The 20,155-nt window shown below is 28.3% G+C and overlaps 2 protein-coding genes across 2 annotated transcripts; one reads left to right on the top strand and one right to left on the bottom strand.

Moving 5' to 3' along the window:
- Window positions 1–10,108: 10,108 nt before the first annotated feature.
- On the top strand, window positions 10,109–11,724 carry LOC103493851 (transcription factor MYB61-like). The gene is made up of 3 exons (XM_008454802.3): window positions 10,109–10,286; window positions 10,431–10,560; window positions 10,753–11,724. Exons 1-3 carry the CDS (start codon window positions 10,154–10,156, stop codon window positions 11,459–11,461), a joined length of 972 nt encoding a protein of 323 aa, XP_008453024.1. The 5' UTR covers window positions 10,109–10,153; the 3' UTR covers window positions 11,462–11,724.
- A 4,953-nt stretch (window positions 11,725–16,677) lies between these two features.
- Window positions 16,678–19,508, bottom strand: LOC103493841 (protein NRT1/ PTR FAMILY 4.5-like). Its single transcript, XM_017045956.2, has 5 exons — window positions 19,298–19,508; window positions 18,698–19,120; window positions 18,360–18,487; window positions 17,745–18,108; window positions 16,678–17,618 (listed from the first exon to the last, which is right to left on the bottom strand). Exons 1-5 carry the CDS (start codon window positions 19,493–19,495, stop codon window positions 16,839–16,841), a joined length of 1,893 nt encoding a protein of 630 aa, XP_016901445.2. The 5' UTR covers window positions 19,496–19,508; the 3' UTR covers window positions 16,678–16,838.
- Between the last annotated feature and the right edge of the window lie 647 nt (window positions 19,509–20,155).

Raw genomic sequence — 20,155 nt, 5'->3', positions numbered from 1 at the left:
TAATACTTTTACAACCACGACATTTGCATAACAATATAATTGAGTTAGATTTGAGTTTAGATCATTTAAAATTTAAAACATATAACTTGAGTGAAAATAGGATTGTAAATCAAAATTTAACAACGTAGGAATGATAGAACATTTGTATTATAGTTATTAATTTTACATCAGAACTTATGTGTATTTGACAATATAAGTATTTGATAATTATTTTCTATGTTTTAATGTATGCTATATATTTTTTATTTTATATAAGTAGATTTATATTTAAATTATAATATATGAAAAAATATGTAAGGAAAAAAAAAATAATCGAGAAACATTGTTATCAAAAAAGATTTTGTTTTTGTTTATTTTTATAAGAAAACAAGAAACAAGAATAATTATCAAACATATTTCTTTTTCTTGTTCTAAAAGAAAAGATGAAACGAAAAATGAAAAACAAAAAACGAAAAATGAGAACGTCATCGAACAATCACACTTTTCTTTTTTAAATTGGAAGGACCAAACACATTTGTTATAAAAAACTTAAGGTGCATTTGTATTGTCATTCAAACAATATTTTGTTTTAAGAATACATTTTTTGAAAAATATTTTTTATAAAATAAGTTTAAAATCTAATCATTTGCATGTCCAGTTTGATCTCTTTATAAATATTTATATGCAAAAGCAAAATTGTATTTGATTTATCTTAGGCAAATTACCATAAAAGACTATTAACATCATGAACTAATTTTGTAAATAAATACAAATTTTGAATTTTTTATAAAAATATATTTTTAAAATTAACCGCACGTTATCCGAAATTATTAATTTTTTTAGTTACTTGAAATTATTAAAGTTTAAACTAAACATTAATTTCATTTTTTTTATATTATTTTTTTTTACAATTCAATTTTAGAAGCACAAATATCTTGAAATATATCTTGAAATGTAAATACATAAAAATAAAAAATATATATAATTGATTTCCAACAACAAAATATAAATAAGATAAATAATTTTTCCGAAATAATATAACATCAACTAGATAAAAAAGTGTGCAATTCGATCATGTTCTTCATTTCACAAATTAAACGATCATGTTTTTTATTCACGTCTTCGTGATTTCTTTCATAGATATTAAAGTGGAGTAAACTTGGCTGAGAGATGAACATTTGCAAACACCTATGTCTACATGTATGAATACATTGAGAAAAATATTCAAAGTATTTAAAAATCAAATAAACAAAAAAAAACGACGAAGTGAAAAATAGATAGAAAAAATACAAAAAATAGTGGAAGAAAAATAGATATTTGAGAGGGATTCCTATTAAACACCAATTAAACATTTGTTCTAAAATTTGGTCTCTAAAATGATTTATTTCATAATCTCATTTTTTTAATTTATTTTATACAAATGTCAAACACCTGAATTTATATCAAAATGGATTATTTTAAAAATTAAACACTTCAAAAATCAATCCAAACACACCCTTAAAAGCTATCTTGTTTGGTCGTATTTTTTTATTTTAAAAATTAAGCATATAGACACTACTTACCTTGTCGACATTTTTTATTTGTTATCTACTTAGCTTAAAAAAGCAAGCTAAAATTTAAAAACTAAAAAAATAGCTTATAATTTTTTTTAAAAAAAAATTTGCCAAGAATTTAACCATTGTACTTAAGAAATATGCATACGATTGTATGAAATGAAGAGGAAGCAGACTTAATTTTCGAAAACCAAAAACAAAATTAAACAAAACAGTTACCAAACAAAATCCTAAAATCTAAATTCTTTATTTTTATACTAGCTAACCACAAACTATGATATATTCACCAAGTAACTAAATAGGAAAAAAAATAGCTCATTTGTAATGAGGAGATTACATGCCACATTAAGATAGTAAGGGCTTGTACTATAAAAATTGTTTGTATGATTATCAAATTATAAGAGGCTAATTAAAACTTAAGTGTAGATGTGAACAGTAATGTAATTTAATTAGATTACGTTGATTAAATAATTAAAACAAAAGTTGTTAAATAAACTCAATTCTCAATTAGTATAAGTATGTGATGCCGATCAAAATATTTTCCTACACATGCACGTTGCAAAGTTGAAATAGTTGGATGAGTAAGAATATTGTGCAGTCGCACTCACACGTATAAATTAGATACATATCTTTGTACTATATACTCCACTACTTTTTCCTTTATCTTGATAACGTAATGTTTGTCTATTAATGGTAGTGGTATATTAAATTTGGGGACCAATTAAAGAAACGATTAATATTGAGGTCTTTGTGTTGATATTGATTTCAAGACGGTGGTTTCATGGACATGCCCACTACTATATCATCTGAATCGATTATTTGGTTTAACACTCCTCAAGATTGTTCCCAAATACCCAATCATCCTACATCATACACAAGAGGCTATCAGATAAAGATGCTAAAATGCATGCGTAGGATAGGTCAATGTTATATATCAACATAGAGCATGATGATATTAATACTCTTAAAGTGGTCTTATTGAACACACACTATCTTACTACCTAATTCAATCTATTTTTTTAAGTTCGGATATATGACTTGTCTCATCCAATTAGACTGCACACTTACTAAGTGTCGCCACATGTCCGAGACAACGTAAAGCAGCCGATGTCCTCAACATGGATTAGTTTCAAAACAAAATAGGAGTCATCATCAATCATTTTTATGATGCGATTGGACACCAAATTAAAGTAAACAATCTTAAATAAAAAAATGATATGCAAAAACTAAAGTTAAGTTCAGGAGTTATTTGTGTATGAGAAAAATGTTAGCATCCCTCAACACCCGTTTAGAAAACGGTGGTTAAATTTCAAATCTTGAATTGAAAATATTATTTAATTTCTTTTAAAAAAGCAATGTCTTATTTTACCCCTCATTACTCCAATATTTGAAGCAATGATCTCATAAAACAAGTGGAGAACATTCTATCAATTAGACTATATATTGAAGAAAATTTCTTGAAATTGATAAATTAGTACAATTTCTCAAGATCCATTGTAGAAATTACCTTTTAATGAGATTTTTTTTAAATATTAATTAAAATCATTTTTTATCAAATCTTGGACTTCCAAAGATGTAATCCTTGTCACTTCAAGAATTTCCAAATTTTCTAGATTTTGTCATAAGATTTTGTTTAAGGAAAACGGTATAAGTTATTAGAAAAGATGAATTAAGAAACCTTATAAATCATAGATTAAATTTTGAACGTTCGAGAAAAACATAAAAAAAATATAACTCTAAAGAAAACTTTTCTAAATGATTTAAAAACAAGTGTTTTGTGAGAGATTTTTAAAACTTAGAGAATTTTAAATTAAAAAGACTTAAAACATTAAAAAATTTAGTTAGAACGAGTTAAAAATAGGAAATAAAACGAGGCATAATAGAAAAAACTAGATAAGTAGAAACAAGAGTAAAGAAGCATCATAATAAATTATGTAAACATAAAATAACATATTGAGATTCTAATAAAAACATATTGGAGATCGTTCTCAGAGTTCCAAAGAATCGATTTTCTCACCTTAAGAATTTTAAGAAATTAGATTCCCAAATTTCCTAGATTTCGTCTTTAAATGTTTTTAAAGAAAAAGAATTTAAAATGTTAACAAATTTAAACAATTATGAGCAATAACATATTAAATTGACCACAAAAGAAAAGAAAAAATAACACATTAAATAACAAATTAAAGACAAGAACATATTAAAAAAACAATAATCAAGATGAAAAAAATATCAAAGAAGCAATAATCAATGCTACAAAAGAAAAGAAAGAATTAAATAAATAAAAATGATAATTAAATACAAAAAGTAAAGATACACTATATAGATTAACAAAGAAAAGACATAATAATAAATAAAAAATAGATAACAACAAGGTACGAAGAAATATGTAATAAATAAAATAAAATGAACTATAAAAGAGAAGTCAACAAGATAAAAAAATAAATAATTATAAGAGAAAAAAAAGTAGAGAAATAAGAACTAGAATAATAAGTAAAAATTTAATCAAATAGTGTTTTTTTTTTTTTTTTTTTGCATCTTTTTATGGTAGCTCGAATAAAGATAAATAAAATAATGAGAATAGTAAAAATAAGAAAAAATAAAGAACTTTGGCAAAATAAACAAAATAATAAGAAAAGAAAAAGAGAGAAATATTGAAATCTCGACACATCAAACTTATTTGTTGTTTGAGGTGTGGATCATTGGCTATTTTCTTTATGTTGTGTTGTGTGGATGAAGAAGAAGAGATTATTTATAGCCAAAATATCATTTCTTTAAATGGCTAAAAATTTAAAATAGGGATTTTTTACATTTGAAAATAATACTAATTTTGGCATACATCTCAAAATGGTACAAAGCCTTTATTAAGAAAATCAATTTCAAAAAGTTACCATATTGAGTATTTCTCCATCCGCCTTAGTTACTCTAACAAAAAGTACCCACAAAACTTTAAGAGTAATTAAATAACATATTTTTCTTTTACAAAGTTGGTTAATCACAAAATTATAAAATAGTCAAAGTAAGATAAAAATTAATCTAGCAATTCAATTAATTTTAAATAAGACCGGACAAAATTAGGTGGCTACACTAAGTACACATTGTAGCCACCTAATTTTATCCTACATTTTTTTATTATTCTTTAAATTATTAATTGTGGCAATGGTTAAGATATTTCATTAATTTATTTTGTTAAAAAAAGAAAAAGATAAAATCTTTTTGTAATAATATGAAATCTTATGTTTTTTTCTTCTCTTTTTATTAAAATGGAAAATAAAGTCATTAATGAGAATATCTATTATTTAAAAAAAATTCAACATTTTTTTGACTTATCATTTTAGGAAAAAAAACAAATTAATTTATTTATACAAAATCTCTTTTGATTTATCATATTAAGAAAAGCAAGATAATTTATTTTATACAAAAAAATTAATACCATATTTGACTTATCTTTATCACTTTAGGAAAAAAACAAAAAAAAATTATTTTGGACAAAATCTTTCAATATCGTATGTTTACTATTTTAGAAAAAAGAAAATTAATAAAATTACATAATATCTAATTTGATTTTATACTTATTAAATTTTCCTAATTTGTGGCACACCCGGATCTATAAATAGGATCCTTTGTCATTTGGAAAAGGCGAGAAGAAATTGTTTTAGAGAAATTCTTGAGGAAAAAAATTGTTTTAGAGAGAATCTCTGCGGGAAAAAAAAGTGTTTAGAGAGAATTTGAAGAAACGTATTCCTTTGCAAAAAGGTGAGTCATTAGCTTTTTCGCTTTATTGTTTTTATCTTCATATCGTCTTTTTTTTTTTACCCTAATTCTAATCTCATAGGGAAGAAAAAACTTAGTTGGAGGTTGCATTAGGTAGGGTTTATTCCCAATGATCCGCACCTCATACAACAAGTAATTTTCTTCGGGATTGAATCCTTATTTTTGTTCTTCTCTTTTCAAATGTAGAGAGAAAGAAAAAAAATGTATAAGGAAATTTTTTTTTCATTTTTACTACTTTTTACCATCATGCTAAAAAAAAGGTCTTTTAACATTTTTCGTCTCTCTAAACAATAAACAAAAAGAAAAAGTTGTAAACAAAAAAAATTTCTATTATTATCATTTTTATTATTATTATATAAAATTTTTTTTCTTTTAGGGTGACCCCCTCTGTTTCTTTTTTTTTCTTTTTCTTTTTTTAATTTATTTATTTACTTATTTAAATTTAATTTTATTTATAATTTTATTATTATTATTTTATTATTATTATTATTATTATTATTATTATTATTATTATTATTATTATTATATATATTTAACTTTATGTTTGTTTTTTTTATTTTTTATATATAACTCTATTTATTTATTTATTTAGTTTTTTTAATATTTATGATTTTTTTAAAACTTTTTGCTATTTTTATTCTTATACCATTATCATTATTTCCTTTCATAATTTTTTTATCTCTTTTAACTTACTATCATTCCTATGTCCTCTTTTCTTCACTTATTTATTTAATTTTTTTTTTACATATTCATTTGTTTATTATTTCATTTAGTTCTTTTTTTTTCTTTTTTTTCTTATTTTCTTTATCATTATTATGTATCTTTTCCTTTTCTTTTAATTTATTTTTTATCATTATTGTTATATTTAGTATATGCATACATTGATATCCTAAATTATTTGTCTAATTTATTTTGTGGTATATTTTTTATTTCTATTTGACTTTCATTAAAAATTTCTTGAAAATTTTAAGATACTTTTAATCATAATTGTATTTAATTTTGAATTTTTTTTTTAATTTTTTCTCTTTAAACCATTTAGAATCTTTTTTTTCTTTAAAATTATTTATTTTAAAACTCAAAATTAAATAGATATTTCATAAGGTTTCCTAATCTACATTTTTTTATAATAACCACGCCGATTTCGATAAAAAAACCTACGATGAAATCTAGAAATTTATGGGAGTCCGTTATTTCTAGATTCTTGAGGTGAGAGATCAATATTTTAGGAAGTCCGAGATTTGATCCCAAGAGAAAATATATTTAATCAATGTTTTAAAAAAAAACTTTATTCGAAGACTAGCCTATGATAGAATTTGAGAAATTGTAACAATTTCTCATTCTCTTAAGGTGAGGATTTTTTCCCAATATAGTCTAATTAATGGGTGTATCCCACTTATTTTATGGGATCATTGCTCCAAATATTGGAGCGGTGAGCAATGAAATAAGACATAGTTCTTTTTCTAAAAAAATAAATTTTATTCAAGACATTAAATTTGGCCATCGTTTTCTAAAATGGGTGTTATGGGGTGCTAATACCTTTCTCGTACACAAATGACTCCCGAACTCAACTCTAATTTTTTCGTAGACCAGTTTTTATTTTATTTAAAATGATTCACTTTATTTCGGTGTCCAATCACACCGTAAAAAAGATTGGTGGCGACTCCTCTTTTTTTAAAAAAAAAATAAACCTTTTTAAGGATGATGACCGCTCCGCGTCGTCTCGGGTACGTGGCGACACACATAGTGCATAATTTCTCATATAACGCCTTAGTCAACTCAATAACACAATGTATAACTTATAGTTTTCTGCTCGCAGTTCATCCATGAACCCGCTCGATATCACTTGATTGGATTACACTCAGTTGAGTTAAAAGGCTCATTAGATAACTTTAAAATCTCACCTAAACTAGTTTTGAGTCCTATGATTTTTCTTGACAATTTAATTACATCAAACATATTCATATATACATATTATTATGCAAAGTTCGTTGAATTAGAAATTTCTACTTTTGTGTGAAGTCGGATTGCTTGGAGAAGTCAATCTTTTGAACATAGTTGATACAAACTTATTTAGGTTTCCTTTTCCATATACGACTTGGGAACTAGAAGATCGTGATATATTACGTGGAAATCTTAGTATATAAACATTCCAAACAAATTGAAATCTTTTGATCTAGGATGACAATTGACATTCCTCAAAAGTATTTTTTCCTATGGACCATAAAAGCTCGAGTTATTTTCAATGACAACAAATTCTCTTTCCCATATATACAATTCTTTTTTTTTTTTTTTTGCAAAATAACTTTGATTTTAGTTGTTAATATAACGTCACTACCTTCAATAACAAATCTAACTATACTAACGTTCACACCTAATAAATAAAATATATTTTAATTTCTATTCGAATATAGAACTCCCTAAACTCATCCTCAATTTAATTTAAAATGAAATGGAAGCAAATTGGTAGAATGTTATGCAAAATAGTATAATTTATGTGTACTAAAGGGACTTGGGAGATAATTTTGTTGAACTCAAACAAGGAAAACAAACTGTATGTTTTTGCTTAATTAAAACTCAAATGATCAGAAAGTACAAGTTTTACATTTGACTCAAATTAATTACATGATCTGTTTTGTTATATATATATATATATCTAAACAATAATTGGTTGTCTAAATGATCAGTTGATTTGATGCAAAAATCCATAATCTCTCTTCACCTTTTAATTAAAAATGCTTTCCATCAATCTCAAACGGATAAGCCTTCTTCCTCCATATATATAGTCCATGTGATGTTTATAAAATTAGGGATGATAAAAAAATTTCAAAATTATGAACAACTATATTCTAGTTTTCTCCAAACCACAACGATCAAATTTAATTAATATTTCGTTTTATTCTAAACTTAGAATTCGTTTGAGATTGTTTGCTGCCATTGAGAAATGCAATTACGAGAACATCGTAACGCTTCGAAAATACACATGTCAAAGTATATTTATGTCTGCCATCATTCAGGCTTCTATTTGGGTTTTTTGGGGGAATGTAATAAACACATTTTTCGAGACAGTTGCTCCAAGTTTTGGGTTTTTCATGGACGTGGTTATTTCTATTGCTTTAACACAACTTTTAAGTTATTTTATCTTGGTGCTCATTGATATGTTGTTTCATGTAATTGGGCATATCAATGTAATTATTTCAAAAGTTACAACAATTCTAAATTAAAACCACGTTGTACTACTAAAAAAATATGGTAAAAAAGAAAAAAATGATTGGCAATATAAATGAAAGTAATTTTCATATTAGCCTAGAAGTCCCTACATTGTACATTTGGTATTGATAACAGCATTATTTTATAAATTCAATTCATAAAAATAAAATTTTTAAATAAAATTCTGACTTCTAACTTTTAATTTGTATATATCTCTCTCTCTCATCTTTCTCTTGAGTGTGACATCTCCATTTGCAACTTAGCCTACTTATTAATTAGATTCCCACATGTGTCTCCTCTCTCTCTCTCTCTAAACCTACTGGTAAATATCGTGTTCGATGCAGGTGAAAATCACACACAAAAAAGTTATAGTTTTAACTTAATTTTATAAAATTGAAATATCATAGTATACTATCTCAAAATATTTATTTTTATTTTATTATAATTTGGAATGGAATTATACATTTTTAATGCAAATTTGAAATTGAATACTTCAACCATATAGGCATGCACTGTCACTATAAAAACAAAGGATTCAATAAAATAAATATCATAATTATATTATAACTTTTTTTTGCTCAAAGATGTCATTATTATTAATTAGTACTTGAACAACTTAATTCTAATTATAGGTAAAAAATTAAAGGAAAAATTTTGCTATTTCTTATGCTCTATACATTTTATTACCTTTGTATATACTTAATAAATTCCAACAATATTTACCTTGTTTGAATAAAATTAAAGTATAAGTCACTCAACTATTTTATAATAAAATAGTTTTAATAAAAAAAATTAAATGAAGAAAAAAATATGAGCAAAATTCTCATGATTACAATAAAAAAAATCTCAATATTTCATGATTTGAACATAAAAAACATAAACATATATATAAATATATTAAAAGTTGGTGGTTTAAGTTTCTCCAACTTTTGTTATGTACTAAAAAGAAACTCGAATGAAGGAATATACACAAGCATACTTGTATAAAAGAAAATTAGAAGAGAATAGAAAAGCATGATTTGATTTCTTCTTCATCCTTAGCATTTTGTGGTGACTTGTGAACATGAATGAAAAAAAAAAGATATTTATACTCAACAATTTGAAAATGAAGAATTTGAAAGGTTGAAAGAGATACAAAAGAGTTAATATATATAAGATAAGGAAATATGAATAGTTGGCAGAGAAGATTAAAGGAGAGAGAAATATAAACGCATGAATTTGGATAAATTTAATTGACATAATTAATTGGAAAGAAAATTTTTAAATTTTGAGAAAAGTTATAGTAAGGAGACGAAAGGTTTTAAAAAAACGTTTTCACTAGAGCAAACATTAAAAGTAATAATGAAAATGACCACAAACATTAAATTTATGTGAATAACAAAATTGTCACTAAAGTAAAACTAAAATAAGAAGCAATAGAAGGGCAAGGGGTTAAAAAAAATTCCTATTGCATTTTTTTATATATACCATAGATAATTAATTTCAATTATCTTCGTAAATATCTCAATTTAATAATTCCATTTATTTCCATCATGATTTTAATTATTATATATATAAAACATTTATTGTTTTATAATTTTGCCACAAAAAAAAAAAAAATAATAAAGTTGGTTTTTGGAATTGGGAAAGAGAGGAAGTTCATAATGGGAAGGCACTCTTGTTGTTACAAGCAAAAGCTAAGGAAAGGGCTTTGGTCACCTGAAGAAGATGAAAAGCTTCTTAATTATATCACCATTCATGGCCATGGCTGTTGGAGCTCTGTCCCTAAACTTGCAGGTCATTTTCTTTTTTTCCCATTTCCCTTTTCTCTCTTCTCTCTTTCATTTTAATCCCTTTCTTCTGATCAGTTTGAGAATTATTCGAAAATCCTTCGATCTCAAAAGAAATTTATTTGTTTATTTTTTGAATTTAATTATATAGGGTTACAAAGGTGTGGAAAAAGTTGTAGATTGAGATGGATCAATTACCTTAGACCAGATTTGAAGAGAGGTCCCTTCTCACAACAAGAAGAAGATTTAATCATTGAGCTCCATTCAGTTCTAGGCAACAGGTAAATTTGTTTACTCAATTATGATACATATTTGTTTTTGTTCAAGGGGGATATACAACAAAAAGGTCTTTTAGCTTTTATGGGTTTAGGGTAAATCTTAGAATATATATTATTAACTTTTCTACTTTCTTCAGTACTCTCTCTTGTAATTCTTCATTTTCTGCCCATGTTTAATGTATTTTACCAAACCAGATGGTCACAAATTGCTGCTCAGTTACCTGGAAGAACCGACAACGAGATCAAGAATCTATGGAATTCGTGTATTAAAAAGAAGTTGAAGCAAAAAGGCATCGACCCCCACACTCACAAACCTCTCATAGAGAAAGAAATTATCAACAATAGTGACAATAACGACAGCATTATCATCACATCAGATGATAAGAAAAGCCATGAAAAAACTTTCCCAATTGAAGAAGTAGTTCCAACCAATTCAACAACAACAAGAAAATCCATTGAAAGCTGTTTCGACATGTCGACCACTACTACTTCTACTACTTGTAATTTCTCAAATTTTCACCAGTTGAACGATGGATCAAGTCTCATGGATCTCCCTATAATCCAACACAATAATACTAATGATGCCACTCCTTTTGAGGCCGCCATTTCAAATTTGTTTTTCCCATCTTCAAATTCTTGTGGTGTAGCTCATGTGAGACCCTCTATTAGTCTTCTTCCTTCTGAAAACAATCCTTCTTCTATTGTAAGTTCTACTTCTGAAGTAGTAGTTCATAACAACAACAACAACAACAGCAATAATGGCTTCTTGTGGCACTCAGACGACCAATTTCTTCAAACAGCTTCAGTTCTCATGAAAAATGATTGGCATCATCTTCAAATCAATCACCGCCACGCGACCCTTCAAGCTGAAATATTAGGGCAACCAACCTTCCCAAAATACTAGCCAAATGGTCTCATACCAATGAAAATGTTGTCTTTTACTTATATACAATACATTTTTACTATGATATGTGACATTCGTCGCCTTCTCGAGATAAAACCCTTCGGTTAATTAGGCTTTGAAGATTCTCATATATTACATGGAAGAGTATAGTTGACAAGAGCCACTTTTGAGGATGTGTAAATTTTTCTAAAGATATGAAATTTGTTGTCTATTTATTGTTTCCTTATTGTTAGTATATTGAATATGAAGATTTGAACATATCCTTTAGCTACCACTCTTTATTTATTTGTGTGCTATAGAAAGAGAAGTAATCCCAACAACAACGACGTTGGATTGAACTTTTGATCTCTGAAGGCAAATGCATGTTTAACTACCACTCTTTCATTCAAGTTGTAATATACGATGTTGAGTTGTGTTTCGGTTCGTTTGCAATTTTTTAATTATTATTTTTCTTTTTTTTTAAGAAGAAAATTGAAGTTTGATGATCAATCTCTTTTGAGATAGAGATAATATAAGGGTTTTTTTTTATAAAGTTGTGAAAGGATTTCATAGGCCATATATGTGTATTGGGTGTAGAGAAAAGGAAAAGGAAAGAATAGTTAAAGGGACCATGTATTTCTTAAATGGGTGTCCATCACTGTCTCCTGAAGACAGGGACTCTTTTCACTTTTTGATGTGCTCAACAATTACCTTTGGGATATGAACAGAATTCAACCACACACAGACATATATACAACTCTTCATTTTAGATTTAGTTTCTATATTTTGATCTCTATACTTTCAAACATTGTTTTGCTTACGTATATATGATTGTGTACATGATCAAACGAGTTGTATTTGGAACAGGGTTTAGCGTAGTTTCCTAAATTTGGATGGATTTTCTATCTCAAGGGAAGAGAAAATGCGTGTGAAAACAGCAAATAATATAATGTTACTCTACTTATGACGTCTACTATTCACTTCTACCTATTGAACTTAAAACATGCATTTTAATGATAACCCTATGACATTGCCAAAAAAACATTAGTATAATACAATCGGACTCTTAAAACATTTTTCAATGAAAATAAAACTTTGCAAACAAGAAGCATGGGTTATAATAGTATAAGTGCGTGTTTGGAGTGCAGACTTATTTTAGTATAAGTTGTAATTAATGGGGAGAGATAATGATAATTACAAAATAGTAGACATCGTAGATAATAAATGTTTTTCATGTAGTTTTATTTTAGCTGAGTATGAGTTGTTATAATTGGAAACTTCAATTGTAGGACAATCCTAATATATATAATGGGTACCACTTTCAAGACTAATAATTAAGTGTATAACAACATTCTTTAAGAATTAAAATACATAATAAAATCTATTGGTCAATGATAGATTCCGCTATTATATTTTTTTTTAACTTATTTATATATTTTAATTTTAATTTATCTAAATTAATTATTTTTTTTATAAGTAAAAAAAGTTAAATTTCAATTAAGAAAATTATCAAAAATAGAATATTTGACAAAATATTTACGTGTATAAAATTTTTTGTCTTTTTTAGTGATTTTGTTCTATAGAACGTAAATATTTTATCAAAATTTTTTATTTTTGAAAAATCCCATCAAATATGTGTATTAATATGTTAAATCATATGAGACTGACACAGCGAGCATATCTCAAATGGTTTAAAAATTATATACTTCTTCTACCATAAAATTTAAATGTTGTAATTCTTCATTTCCACATTTTGGAAAATATATGAATATAAAATATTTGTTTTAAATGTTCATACATATCTATAAAAGGATTCAAAATTAAAAGAGCATAAAACCAAATGGTTAATTAAAATATTGCATACATAGACAGAATATTAATTTGTGGGAAATTGAAATTAACTTATTTAAACTTAGAGTGAACTCCAAAAAAATGTTGTTTATAATATTTTATATTTACATATTTTTCTTTTCTAAAGAAACGTGATGGATATGAACATCTCATTTTTTATCAATACTTTCTTGACATCAACCTTTAAGACTTTGGTTGAAAGTTTCAAAAAAAAATTCTTAAAATTTACATTTATAAAAGATTAGCCTAAAATTTTCTTAATTACAATTAGCTAATTCCCTTTTGACCACTTATTTTAAATAATAATAATAATATATCAACTTTTTTGTACAACAAGTCACAAATTACAAGTTTTTAATTTTTATACTTAAATTTAAATAAATAAAAAAACTTTGAGTTCATCATTCTTGATTATCGCAATTGATCATATAGCCATTTAAATTTTATTGATTTTGTTTGTAGTAGATAACATGATATTTCATCTCAAAATCAATTGACAATAAGAGGAGTAATTCAAATAATCATCTTATAAAAAGTATAAGTTTAGTTGGTTTTTCCAACACGGGGGATCGTTTGAATACTTCTTTCTTCAATTTTGTTCATATTAGAAACTTTTGAAAATTAAACTCAACCATTTTGATGTACTTTACCTTTATAATTATTTTTAACAAATTAATAAGGTAACAAATATATATATATATATACACACACATACACACATAGATGTACATGCACTAGTATATGTTAGTATATAAAACGTTTTTTTTTTAAAATATGATTAGGGTTAATAGGTGCATCGAGATATTTTGGTTATTTTTCTAGAAAAATATATGAGAATTAAAATTGACATTTAAGAAGTATAGAGACAAAAATAGATGTGAATTAGGTCAAGTGATATTTAAAAGAATTGACACCACATACAAATAAGAAGCTAGGATCGTGAAAATGTACCAAGTATAATTGAGAAAATGCTTAAAAGACTTGATATATTATCTATACAACTAGATGCACCTTATTTTTCAATAGAACGACATAAGAACTCAAAAGTTGAATGTATATTTTGCTTGAAGCAATTTTATATAATTAGGCAATGTGATTAGGTCGCTGAAGATGCAGGTAAATACGAGATTTTCATTCTAAAACCATTTAACTATATTGATCATTATGATAAAAAAATTTATGCTAATTAATTTTTGGCAAACCAAATGTATCTAATTTGTATGGGACAATAACGGTAATAAATTTGTATTTTAGGGGAAGAGAAAGTTTAATTTGCTTAAAAGTAAAGAGAAACTTGTATCCGACATGGTGTAAGCTAGAGCCACTTTGATGCTTAAGTGAGACGGTTGGAAGGAGACCAAAGATATGTATAATTTGATACTGTTCGAAGAACTTACTTGCTTATGCTCTTCCATTGATCCTTATTAGTTATAGCTTTTGACCATCGGCCTACTCTTCATCTAATTAGGGTTTTTTACTAAGCCACCTCTTTAACTATTCTTCTATGGATGTCAACCCAGTCCAACATCCTTACCTAGTGCTTTTAGGGTTTCATCTCTTTTTGGCTTTTGGTCTATATATTGAACTTGTCAACTGTGGTCGTTTATTGATGTGCCCGAGGCCGATCAAGCCCATCTTTTTCCTTTCAATCTCATATTTTCTCTACTTCACTTGCTATTTATTGACCATTTTATACTCGATTCCAAAATCTACATCCAACAAAAACCATTGAAATAAAAAAGGCCAACAGTATTTTAAAAAAAAATCAATTTATATACTTTTAAACTTTGCATATTTTAAGTCAATTAAAATTCTAAATTATAATAATTACTGAGTCTCAATAATCAAGGAACCACGTAAATCTAACACACAGTTAATAAACCATATAAATCTTTATTTTAATTATGTTTGGTTTACACTTATCTTTATATTTATTGATTTGATAACAACGATTATTATAGTCAAATTCGAAGAAAACGAACCTACGGTTGGTTGATATAGGTTATACATATATACCAACCCCATCTGCACTCTTATTAGGATCAATGGCGCCAAGGCTAAAATGAACAAATGAAATGTGGACGATGTACATCTTTGTCATATTTGTATAAAATAAGTTCACAAATGAAAAACACTTCTTCCAGAAACAAACAGGAAGGGATTAAATCTTCCCCTCTTATCAGTGGATGCAAAAAGCAAATCAAAGACTGTAAATGATATTTTATTTGAGTGAAATACATGAAAGGGGACCTTATTATTTTGTGGCATATATCCCTTAGCTCAGCCTCGACTAACTTACAAAAGCACTTGCATGACTTGGGACCCCCTCCCCTACGACATCACCTTCTATGACAAGGACTATATGCCCTTCAAAATAACTACTCATAATTACTAGGGAAAACACACATCTTTTTCACACCCATTATCTGTCCTTCAAAATTCTCTGCCACAATAGAGTTTATGACCACAAGATCATGCTCTTTGGAGACCAATAAACTATCTCTTTTGGTGCATATTTAATATCTATACTAATATTGTATTATCGAAGAATGAGCTCGTTCCATCGATGTTCATTAAACTACGAGTTTCGTCTTAAACAAAAGTGTTCAAAAAATTTTAATTTTAATGTGTTTATAGTCATATCTTTAATTGTAATACATTATAACTCGAAAAGCACACATCTTTTAAGTTTTAAATATTCTTTTTGTGGTATAATAAAATTTGATTTTGGTTTTCATCCAAAAACCTCATATCATTAAATTTCATGAGAAGTCATTCAATTAGGTCTACTCTCATATATGTGATTATATTCAGTTAACTAACTCCTTTTTTATATATCTTACACCCTTTTCACATCCTAACAAAATAAAATTAACATTCTTTTGCTTTAAAAGTTAAAAAGTTAGTATATAGTGGTTGTTGTGTGTCAAAGCATGTGAATGCACAATTTATATATATATATTATATATGTTGGGATTGGTGGTAGATATGTGAGTATAATATAATGTGTTGCATGTGAACCAATAATTGGAAGCATTTTTTTGTTGGGACCCTATATAATTAAGACATGGGTCTCTATCAAATGAACAAAAGACGAAGCATTTCATCTTTTGGTGAAGAAGCTAAGGCATTTGCATGAAAATCTCTTTTCTATTTGTTGATATCTATATAAAGTGATTTCAAATTTCAGCCAAGCATTAATCTCCCAATAGATTCTTTATATCACTTCCTCCAAGGCCAACCTTCTAAACATCTACCCCTTAATAGATCACTTCCCTTCCCTCTTTGATTAAACCCTTCAACCACGACAACAACGATATAATGTCATATCATTCATTAACTCACTTTTATGATGCTTCAAAGAAAATATGACATATTATATTGGAAAACCATCAAAACTTTAAGTAACTTAACGTCGATCAAATCCATATAGAAACCAAAGATAATAAAGTTTATCTGAAAGCTTCAGTAATTATGTAAGACAATTCTATTTCATATGTTCAATAGAGCGAATTACCCAACTTTTCGATCCATATCCACCTTCACATCACAAATTTGATTCTTTTTCTTCACTATGGTGAGTCTTGGCATCTTCTCCGTTCCCCTCCTTGTGAAGAATAGGAACATCATCACCTCCTCTTTCGTTCGACTCCGTAATCGGCTCCTTGGTCTCTCTTCCTCCATTCAACTCCACATTTGGCTCCTTTGTCTCTCCCTCTCCTCTACCATTCAACTCTGCAGTCGGCTCCTTGATCTCTTCTCCTTGTTTGTTCAACTCTGCTATCGGCTCCTTAGTCATCGTCTCTCCTTCTTTACTGTTCAACTCCGCAATCGGCTCCTTAGTTGTCTCTCCTCCTTTACTGTTCAACTCCTCAATTGGTTCCTCGGTCTTGTACTTATACCATGACGCCCAATACAAGTAGTGAAAAAAGTTCAAAACACTAAGAATGGCCAAAAACCAATAAAATAGATTAAGGTTGTTATGGTTCAAGTCCTCGGGAATAAGACCTTCAACCCAACCCCTCTTACTTGGGGTTATATTTCTAGTGACTTTGTTGACAATATTCACAAAGATGCTGCTCAAGTAATAACCCAAAGCTAGGGAGAGAAATGTGAAGGAAGTTGAAAGGGACCTCATTCCCACGGGGGCTTCCTTGTAGAAAAACTCCAGCAACCCTACAAGGGTGAACATGTCTGCTATTCCAAATATCCCATATTGAAAGGCTAGCCAAAACAAACTTATCGGCTCGTCTGGGTGCTTTATCGCTTGATGTCGTCTCTTCACCTCCACGAGCCCGGCCACCGCCATTGCTATCGCTGAGAGCACCTGTTGAAGAATATGTATAAGAGATTAAATTAATATGTCTACATCCTATAATATACGTTAAATAATAATATCATATTATTCTATTAGGTTAAGCTTATGAGTTTAGCAGTAGTGTTTTAACATTACCAGGCCAACTCCAACGCGTTGGAGCTGAGTAATACCGGATGGGTGGTGAGTGATTTTTCGAGCGAAGGGGACGAAGACGAACTCATAGAGGGGGATGAGGAAGGCCATGAAGACCAATGGAATAACAGGAATTGATGGAGCTGGGAACTGAAAATGGCCAAGGCTTTTGTCCATGATTATTGTGTTGCCTTGTTCAACTGAGAACGTTTGAAGTTGTGCTAAACAAGTGTTCATGATGATGGTGCTAATGAAAATTGGCACCATTCTTGTTATGATCTTCACTTCCTCTACTTGTGTTACACTACAAACATTCCATGGCTGTGGTTCTATGTCCTTTGGAACAATTGCAGCCTTGTCAAGAAACCTGTTTGACAAAATTATCATTAGAAAACTGTTAAATTCAAGTTGAAAATTTATCGACTTCGATATATAAATTAAAGTTACTTCTACTACTTCTCTCCCACCACACATCTAATGATACAAAACTGCCAACCATCTTACGATGACCTTCTCAAATAATTTCTCTCTAACAGCACGAGCATGATCTAATAGGCCATTCAAATATTTTCGTCATGCATACATCAATTTACTAGATCTATAAACAAGTAAATTCACCTGAGTTGGTTGGTGTGAACAATTTTATAGTGAATTGAATCCATATAAACTTTGTCACTAATCTCGTACAATTCATTTGGGGTGTCTGGCAATCGTAGCCGTCGATTTTTGATCGCCACAACAATAACCTGCCACGTAGTTAACCAAACTTCTAATTTCATTTCATTCCTTTCAAAATCAGTTAAAAATTCTAGTGAGTACTCAACACTAAACTCAACTAATTAAATCTTGACGCATACAAAAATTTACAAGTTGGATTCTTTTATTTTTACGTCGAAGTATTAGCTGATATAATATAATGCAAACCAATTTTAGAAGGGAAGAAAGAGAAAGAGGACCTGAATAACCCTCAAAATTGGGCTTTGACCAGGAACTTGAATTCTATAAAAGGGTTTTCCAATGGCAAAAATGATGAAGCCAACAAGGGCAGCCAAAGCTGAAATGAAGAAGCCCCAATACCAAGCTTTATTCACAGCAACCCAAACAATCACAGTAACTCCCACAGCAGCTCCAAGCACAACACTAAGCAACATATAGTTGAAAAATGTTCCTAAAGCCTTGGCCTCCTTTGGATCCTTTTGGTTGAATTGGTCCGCCCCCAGCGCCGGTAGAGCCCCTCGTACCCCTCCAGACCCAATCGCTAGTAGGTACAGTGAGGTGTAGAATACGAAGGCGATGCGACCTTTGACACAGTCCTTTGGGCATAAGGGACTCGGAAGGAGGTCGTGGGAATAAGCTTGGACTGTAATCAATATCAATGCCTGCAGTGTATTCATTATTTAATACAAATACGAAATTATTATTGATGAAGACCGCTACAATTTGCGGACAACGGATTATATTACATGCACTTCTTAAATATTCTTTTTTTTTTCTCATAACCGTTATTGAATAGAGGTGATAGCTAAGGTAGGATGAAAAAGCTAGAATGATCTTACGATGACTTCGAGGAAGCCAAAAATGAGACATGTGGTGAGACGATTGATGTAGGTGTCGGAAAGGAATCCACCAAGAAGAGAGAGCAAGAAAGCGGAACCCATGAAGTTGGTGAGGGTATTTGCAGCAGTTTCAAGATCAAAATGCATCACAAACAAAAAGTATTGAACAAGGCTTGTCATATTTGCCACAAAACCCATGCTCTCAAAAGTCAACAATCCTGTTCCACATATTAATCCACACTTACACTTTGGGTTTTCATTTTTCAAGTCAATAATATATATATGTGTGTGTGTTTAAGTTAATCTAATAATTAAACAGTTAGATATCTGTTAGGAGTTCATAGATATATAATTCTAGTTCATAACTAAAAGTATTTTATTTTCCATTTACAAAAGGTTAAAAGACTAAAGATTAATATATTTATCGTCACATTCTGATATATTATTAAATGATAACTCATATAAGTTTTATAAACTTTTTAGTTTCCAACTATAACTGTTCACTTGTCAAACAGAGAGCCTCAACCATGTTATTTCAATTCATGATTGATACCTTTTAGAGTTCATGAACTAAATAACGACATATATATGATTTATAAGTATACAAACTAAATTTGCAATTTACCCTCATTGAACTTATTACTTACCGAAAATGAACATGGTAGCTCGGAATCCACCTTTTCCTTCATCTTTTGGATCAACCACCTTGATATCTTTCTCTTCGGTTCCCTATATGTAATTCATGTCAAGTTTGTTATGTTCAAATCGAGAAACTAATCAACAGTGACAATTCATGCCATAATTTTTTTAATAGTGAAACATAACAAAGAAAATATTAGAAAAAATGTTAGAGATTAA

Source organism: Cucumis melo, chromosome 5 (assembly GCF_025177605.1).
Source record: "Cucumis melo cultivar AY chromosome 5, USDA_Cmelo_AY_1.0, whole genome shotgun sequence".
Classification (NCBI taxonomy): Eukaryota; Viridiplantae; Streptophyta; class Magnoliopsida; order Cucurbitales; family Cucurbitaceae; genus Cucumis; species Cucumis melo.
This window is presented reverse-complemented; position numbering and strand designations above follow the sequence as displayed.

Bases quoted from the DNA above. Each gene is read 5' to 3' on its own strand.
- LOC103493851 (XM_008454802.3), top strand. From the start codon at position 10,154: ATGGGAAGGCACTCTTGTTGTTACAAGCAAAAGCTAAGGAAAGGGCTT. The intron at 10,287-10,430 runs GTCATTTTCTTT...TTAATTATATAG, and splicing joins CTCTGTCCCTAAACTTGCAG to GGTTACAAAGGTGTGGAAAA. The intron at 10,561-10,752 runs GTAAATTTGTTT...TTACCAAACCAG, and splicing joins CATTCAGTTCTAGGCAACAG to ATGGTCACAAATTGCTGCTC.
- LOC103493841 (XM_017045956.2), bottom strand. From the start codon at position 19,495: ATGGGTTTTGTGGCAAATATGACAAGCCTTGTTCAATACTTTTTGTTT. The intron at 18,109-18,359 runs GTGAATTTACTT...TTTGTCAAACAG, and splicing joins GTTCACACCAACCAACTCAG to GTTTCTTGACAAGGCTGCAA. The intron at 17,619-17,744 runs GTAATGTTAAAA...ATTCTTCAACAG, and splicing joins AACGCGTTGGAGTTGGCCTG to GTGCTCTCAGCGATAGCAAT.